The sequence below is a fragment of the Oncorhynchus keta genome, chromosome 28 (genome assembly GCF_023373465.1).
Source record: "Oncorhynchus keta strain PuntledgeMale-10-30-2019 chromosome 28, Oket_V2, whole genome shotgun sequence".
NCBI lineage: Eukaryota > Metazoa > Chordata > Actinopteri > Salmoniformes > Salmonidae > Oncorhynchus > Oncorhynchus keta.
In genome coordinates, this window is record NC_068448.1 from 79904508 (window position 1) to 79912407 (window position 7900).

General features: G+C 44.0%; 1 protein-coding gene and 1 long non-coding RNA gene across 2 annotated transcripts in view; both read right to left on the reverse strand.

The window, feature by feature from the left end:
- Positions 1–1078, reverse strand: LOC118379627 (uncharacterized). Its single transcript, XR_004824680.2, has 2 exons — positions 296–1078; positions 1–246 (listed from the first exon to the last, which is right to left on the reverse strand). It is a non-coding gene; the product is annotated as an uncharacterized LOC118379627 (long non-coding RNA).
- A 43-nt stretch (positions 1079–1121) lies between these two features.
- The window catches only part of stau2 (staufen double-stranded RNA binding protein 2), a 346269-nt gene continuing 339490 nt past the window's right edge, over positions 1122–7900 (reverse strand). The window contains exon 16 of the mRNA XM_052484058.1: positions 1122–2545. Coding sequence (XP_052340018.1) covers positions 2510–2545 — 36 coding nt within the window. The 3' untranslated portion in view covers positions 1122–2509. The remainder of the gene's footprint in view (positions 2546–7900) is intronic.

Below are 7900 nucleotides of genomic sequence, written 5' to 3' on the forward strand. Positions count from 1 at the left end.
TTTGTCAACATGAACTGAGGTGACTTTACTTATAACACGTTGCTCCTCCCACATCCTCCATGTCAGTGAATAAGTGGGTTGCAAAATTAGGATCATTTTTCCAAAAAAAAAAAAAAAAAAAAAAAAATCCCAGTGTTTTTCCAGAAATCCTGGTTGGACGATTCCTGGTCTCAGTACCAGGATTTCTGGGAAACCGGGTAATTTTGGGAGAGTTACCGGAATTTCGCAACCCTAGATTCAAGTGATCTCTGAATGGGTGAAACCCTGCTAATTAATGGCAGGATGGTTTCGCCACTTCAGAGATGATTCCCAGTGAGCACAAGATGTCGAAAAGACGTCTTTTCAATATAAAATATGTATTTAAGCATCTTTTAAACATATTTTCAGTTTCTTTTCAACATCTTTTGCTCATAGGGTTCAGAATGCACAGATTAAAAGCACCCAGTCGATGCCTTGGTGGCCGGGCCAATATAACACACACAATGGGTGTAGATGTAAACGACTTAACTGTGGAGGGAAGAGAAGGGGGAAAAATCCACAAACATAGAATCACTGGTCTATTAGAGACTTTCAGTCACTAAATGCCACGTCATCATTATAATCAACAACATGGTGTCCTTTCTAGAACCCATTAGGTGTATTCTAGAACACCTTGTCCATTCCAGAATACTCTTATGCTACTATGCATTCTAGAAAGGTAGGCAGCCTCTATGGTAGGCGAGTGGGCTTGTTACATTACACACTTTACAGGGGTGGCGTATTATGCTTTTAGGTCCTTACCAACATGGCTGCCAAACTCTCCTCTACCTCTCTGGTGAGAAGAACCCATTCTAGTGATACTGTCTGTGGTGTTGTGTCCTCACACGAGGTCAGGCAGACCAAGGGGGTATACTACAAATTAGGATCAAGGAGTTTGCCAGCTAACTTGCAGAAACATTCTTAATTGGTCTTGATTGCTTCAACAACCAACAACTCATATAAAGTTTAGCTTTTTTAATGAATCAGAAAATCTGTTATTTCTGTCTGGCTAATTCCTTGATCCTGCTTCATAGTATATCCCTCTGCAGGACCCGGAGAGGTTGGCCCAACCTAGCCCCTCTGCAGGACCCGGAGAGGTTGGCCCAACCTAGCCCCTCTGCAGGACCCAGAGAGGTTGGCCCAACCTAGCCCCTCTGCAGGACCCAGAGAGGTTGGCCCAACCTAGCCCCTCTGCAGGACCCAGAGAGGTTGGCCCAACCTAGCCCCTCTGCAGGACCCAGAGAGGTTGGCCCAACCTAGCCCCTCTGCAGGACCCAGAGAGGTTGGCCCAACCTAGCCCCTCTGCAGGACCCAGAGAGGTTGGCCCAACCTAGCCCCTCTGCAGGACCCGGAGAGGTTGGCCCAACCTGCTGCTTCCTCCTAACCACATCACAGTCACCTGATAGCAGAGTTGGGCTCAATTCAAATTGAGGTCAGTCAATTCAGGAAATAAACTGAAATTGCAATTCAATTATTGAACAAAATGGCATCCATTTTCATTGATTTCTTAATTAATTGAAAATGAGCTATTTATACATTTAAAAAAAAGTTGCTTTAAAAAAAATACAAAAGTTTTAACTTCAAATCCCTTCCTGAATTTGACTGACTTCCAATTGAATAGACCCTCACCCTGCCTGCTATCTCTATTGCTTAATGCTAAACACCAGTCAGGATGGTCTTTTTGTCCACGTGAAGAAACCATTATCTGTGCATATGATATTTCCGCAAGTCATTCACATCCATATAGATAGATGATTAAAGTAATATAATATAATTTTTTTTTTTGGTTTGTTTTTATTAATATCAGCATGAAAGATAAGCTGGGTGAATATTACTGTATGAGAAGACAACTGCTACAACTTTCACAGCACTGCTATTGGCTAATTTTATAATACAGTCAGTACTCAAGCATTGTTAGATGAATAAACAGAAACAAAATTACCCCTTGGAAAATAAGCTACACAACTTTGTCCCCCCCACCCCCTATAATGTTGCCTCTGTCTTCATGGCATGATATACATATTGGGGGTTTGACCCATATCATCACACATATATCCAACTTTACTGGAGGTTTGACCCATTTCAATACACATCTATCCAACAGGGAAAATCTAGGTGTTTATACTCAATCTAGCTTTTTTTTTATTATTATATATATATATATATATTTGTATTTATTTTTTAAATTTAAATTCCTCGTAAATGATCAATACATGTAATGTGTTAGAATAGTGTTGTCTTCACATAGAGACTCATAGGTTTTTCCCCATCTTTTTCTAGTTAGTCGGTTATTTCATTTTTTTTTTTTTTTTCTCGGTACACATCCACACACTCTGTTGCACGTTGTTCCAGGTTGTTGCTAGGATGCAGCGGCGGTCGTGGGGGGATAGGGTCGTAGGTGACGGGGGAAAGAGTCAGGGGTCATCTCCTTGACGACAGCCTGTTGTATCCACGGCGACCTGAGTGGTGGGTGGTGCCTGAGTTAGTCTGTTCAGTGTCCGTCCTCTCTGACACACACCTCGCTGCTCTGGGGGAACCAATCAGAAAGAGGGAGAAGCAAGATGTTAGAATGGATTCTTACACATGCATCCTTCCTTCCCATCTCCATTGAAATCGTTTCTGATCTAATACATAGAAGGGATCCTGTCGAGGGACATTATCCATACCTCGAATCCAAACCATAGAGGCCCTATTCTCCATCCCTCAGAGCCTGGTTCCTTTCAAAGATTCATCCTAGGTTCCTGTTTTTCCTAGCCACCGTGCTTCTACATTACTTGGTCTTTGGGGTTTTAGTTTAGGGTTCTGTACAGCACTTTGAGACAACTGATGATTTAAAAAGGGTTAAATAAATAAATGTGATTGATTGAGGCCCTAAACTAACTATTTTCACAATACATCCTTTGATCCTGGAAGGAAATACTGTATTAATACATGTAATGGTTCCTGTCCTGAGGACGTCAGCCCTAAACTTACCCCTAATGCTAACGTTAGCCCCTTATCCCTAATGCTAACCCTAATGCTAACGTTAGACCCTTATCCCTGATGCTAACGTTAGCCCCTTATCCCTAATGCTAACCCTAATGCTAACGTTAGACCCTTATCCCTGATGCTAACGTTAGACCCTTATCCCTAATGCTAACCCTAATGCTAACGTTAGACCCTAATCCCTGATGCTAACGTTAGACCCTTATCCCCAATGCTAACGTTAGACCCTTATCCCTAATGCTAACGTTAGACCCTTATCCCTGATGCTAACGTTAGCCCCTTATCCCTAATGCTAACGTGAGCCCCTTAGCCCTAATGCTAACCCTAATGCTAACGTTAGACCCTTATCCCTGATGCTAACGTTAGCCCCTTATCCCTAATGCTAACCCTAATGCTAACGTTAGACCCTTATCCCTGATGCTAACGTTAGCCCCTTATCCCTAATGCTAACCCTAATGCTAACGTTAGACCCTTATCCCTAATGCTAACCCTAATGCTAACGTTAGACCCTTATCCCTGATGCTAACGTTAGACCCTTATCCCTAATGCTAACCCTAATGCTAACGTTAGACCCTTATCCCTAATGCTAACCCTAATGCTAACGTTAGACCCTTATCCCTGATGCTAACGTTAGACCCTTATCCCCAATGCTAACGTTAGACCCTTATCCCTAATGCTAACCCTAATGCTAACGTTAGACCCTTATCTCTGATGCTAACCCTAATGCTAACGTTAGACCCTTATCCCTGATGCTAACGTTAGACCCTTATCCCTGATGCTAACGTTAGCCCCTTATCCCTAATGCTAACGTTAGCCCCCTAGCCCTAATGCTAACCCTAATGCTAACGTTAGACCCTTATCCCTAATGCTAACGTTAGACCCTTATCCCTAATGCTAACATTAGACCCTTAACCCTGATGCTAACGTTAGCCACTTAACCCTGATGCTAACGTTAGCCCCGTATCCCTAATGCTAACATTAGACCCTTAACCATAAAGCTAACGTTAGACCCTTAACCCTGATGCTAACGTTAGCCCCGTATCCCTAATGCTAACATTAGACCCTTAACCCTGATGCTAACGTTAGCCCCGTATATATATATTTAAAAAAAAGAATTTGACCTTTATTTAACTAGGCAAGTCAGTTAAGAACATATTCTTATTCTCAATGACGGCCTAGGAACACTGCCTGTTCAGGGGCAGAACGACAGATTTGTACCTTGTCAGCTCGGGGGTTTGAACTTGTAACCTTCCAGTTACTAGTCTAAAGCTCTAACCACTAGGCTACCCTCCCGCCCCGGGTTAGGCCTTACCCTTAACCCTAATGTTAGGCCTTATACCCTTAACCCTAATGTTAGGCCTTATACCCTTAACCCTAATGTTAGGCCTTACCCTTAACCCTAATGTTAGGCCTTACCCTTAACCCTAATGCTAACCCTATAATGCTAACGTTAGACCCTTATCCCTGATGCTAACGTTAGACCCCAATGCTAACGTTAGACCCTTATCCCCAATGCTAACGTTAGCCCCTTATCCCTAATGCTAACGTGAGCCCCTTAGCCCTAATGCTAACATTAGACCCTTATCCCTGATGCTAACGTGAGCCCCTTAGCCCTAATGCTAACCCTAATGCTAACGTTAGACCCTTATCCCGATCTGATGCTAACGTTAGCCCCTTATCCCTAATGCTAACGTTAGACCCTTATCCCTGATGCTAACGTTAGACCCTTATCCCTAATGCTAACCCTAATGCTAACGTTAGACCCTTATCCCTGATGCTAACGTTAGACCCTTATCCCTAATGCTAACCCTAATGCTAACGTTAGACCCTTATCCCTAATGCTAACCCTAATGCTAACGTTAGACCCTTATCCCTGATGCTAACGTTAGACCCTTATCCCCAATGCTAACGTTAGACCCTTATCCCTAATGCTAACCCTAATGCTAACGTTAGACCCTTATCTCTGATGCTAACGTTAGACCCTTATCCTCAATGCTAACGTTAGACCCTTATCCCTGATGCTAACGTTAGCCCCTTATCCCTAATGCTAACGTTAGCCCCCTAGCCCTAATGCTAACCCTAATGCTAACGTTAGACCCTTATCCCTGATGCTAACGTTAGCCCCTTATCCCTAATGCTAACCCTAATGCTAACGTTAGACCCTTATCCCTAATGCTAACGTTAGACCCTTATCCCTAATGCTAACATTAGACCCTTAACCCTGATGCTAACGTTAGCCACTTAACCCTGATGCTAACGTTAGCCCCGTATCCCTAATGCTAACATTAGACCCTTAACCATAATGCTAACGTTAGACCCTTAACCCTGATGCTAACGTTAGCCCCGTATCCCTAATGCTAACATTAGACCCTTAACCCTGATGCTAACGTTAGCCCCGTATATATATATTTTAAAAAAAAGAATTTGACCTTTATTTAACTAGGCAAGTCAGTTAAGAACATATTCTTATTTTCAATGACGGCCTAGGAACACTGCCTGTTCAGGGGCAGAACGACAGATTTGTACCTTGTCAGCTCGGGGGTTTGAACTTGTAACCTTCCAGTTACTAGTCTAAAGCTCTAACCACTAGGCTACCCTCCCGCCCCGGGTTAGGCCTTACCCATGTTAGGCCTTACCCTTAACCCTAATGTTAGGCCTTATACCCTTAACCCTAATGTTAGGCCTTATACCCTTAACCCTAATGTTAGGCCCTACCCTTAACCCTAATGTTAGGCCTTACCCTTAACCCTAATGTTAGGCCTTACCCTTAACCCTAATGTTAGGCCTTACCCTTAACCCTAATGTTAGGCCTTACCCTTAACCCTAATGTTAGGCCTTACCCTTAACCCTAACGTTAGGCCATACCCTTAACCCTAATGTTAGGCCTTACCCTTAACCCTAATGTTAGGCCTTTACCCTTAACCCTAACGTTAGGCCCTCTTTTAATGCTTTAGACATTCATCAATCCTTCGTCTATTGACTATACATCTCTCCCTATCTGTCTCTCTCTTTCCTCATGTCTCTCAATCTGTCTCTGTATATCTCTCTCGGTCTCTCTCTCTCTTTCTGTCTCTCTCTTTCCTCATGTCTCTCAATCTGTCTCTGTATATCTCTCTCGGTCTCTCTCTCTCTTTCTGTCTCTCTCTTTCTTCCTTTATATCTATCTTTGTATCTGTATATCCCTCAATTCAAAGGGCTTTATTGGGAAACATATATTTACATTGCCAAAGCAAATGGAATTGACAAACATGGAGAATAAAACAATCAGTAAACATTACACTCACAAAAGTTGTAAAAGAATATAGACATTTCAAATGTTATACTATTGGCTATGTACAACCAACCCGATAATCACCAAGCCTCGATAATCACCAACCCCCTCGATAATCACCAACCCCCTCGATAATCACCAAGCCTCGATAATCACCAACCCCTCGATAATCACCAAGCATCGATAATCACCGACCCCCTTGATAATCACCAACCCCTCGATAATCACCAACCCCCTCGATAATCACCAAGCCTCCATAATCACCAACCCCCTCGATAATCACCAAGCCTCGATAATCACCAACCCCCTCGATAATCACCACGCCTCGATGTGAAGGAGCACAATACCATCATCTCATCATTCATCTAGTGGAAATGTCAAAAACCTATTTCTGTTTTCATTTTTTGTCTTTATGTACTGATGGACGTTCTAGACCTACTGCTGCATTGGCCTATAGGCTCTGAGTTCCATGCTGTCATGTCTTTAGTCACCAGAGGATGGTGTAATGGGGTGTCCACATGGTAGAGGATGGTGTAATGGGGTGTCTAGAGGATGGTGTAATGGGGTGTCTAGAGGATGGTGTAATGGGGTGTCTAGAGGATGGTGTAATGGGGTGTCCACATGGTAGAGGATGGTGTAATGGGGTGTCTAGAGGATGGTGTAATGGGGTGTCTAGAGGATGGTGTAATGGGGTGTCCACATGGTAGAGGATGGGGTGTCCACATGGTAGAGGATGGTGTAATAGGGTGTCTAGAGGATGGTGTAATGGGGTGTCCACATGGTAGAGGATGGTGTAATGGGGTGTCCACATGGTAGAGGATGGTGTAATGGGGTGTCCACATGGTAGAGGATGGTGTAATGGGGTGTCCACATGGTAGAGGATGGTGTAATGGGGTGTCCACATGGTAGAGGATGGTGTAATAGGGTGTCTAGAGGATGGTGTAATAGGGTGTCTAGAGGATGGTGTAATGGGGTGTCCACATGGTAGAGGATGGTGTAATAGGGTGTCTAGAGGATGGTGTAATAGGGTGTCTAGAGGATGGTGTAATGGGGTGTCCACATGGTAGAGGATGGTGTAATGGGGTGTCCACATGGTAGAGGATGGTGTAATGGGGTGTCCACATGGTAGAGGATGGTGTAATAGGGTGTCCACATGGTAGAGGATGGTGTAATGGGGGGTCCACATGGTAGAGGATGGTGTAATGGGGTGTCCACATGGTAAAGGATGGTGTAATGGGGTGTCCACATGGTAGAGGATGGTGTAATGGGGGGTCCACATGGTAGAGGATGGTGTAATGGGGTGTCTAGAGGATGGTGTAATAGGGTGTCCACATGGTAGAGGATGGTGTAATGGGGTGTCTAGAGGATGGTGTAATGGGGTGTCTAGAGGATGGTGTAATGGGGTGTCTAGAGGATGGTGTAATGGGGTGTCTAGAGGATGGTGTAATGGGGTGTCCACATGGTAGAGGATGGTGTAATGGGGTGTCCACATGGTAGAGGATGGTGTAATGGGGTGTCCACATGGTAGAGGATGGTGTAATGGGGTGTCTAGAGGATGGTGTAATGGGGTGTCCACATGGTAGAGGATGGTGTAATGGGGTGTCCACATGGTAGAGGATGGTGTAA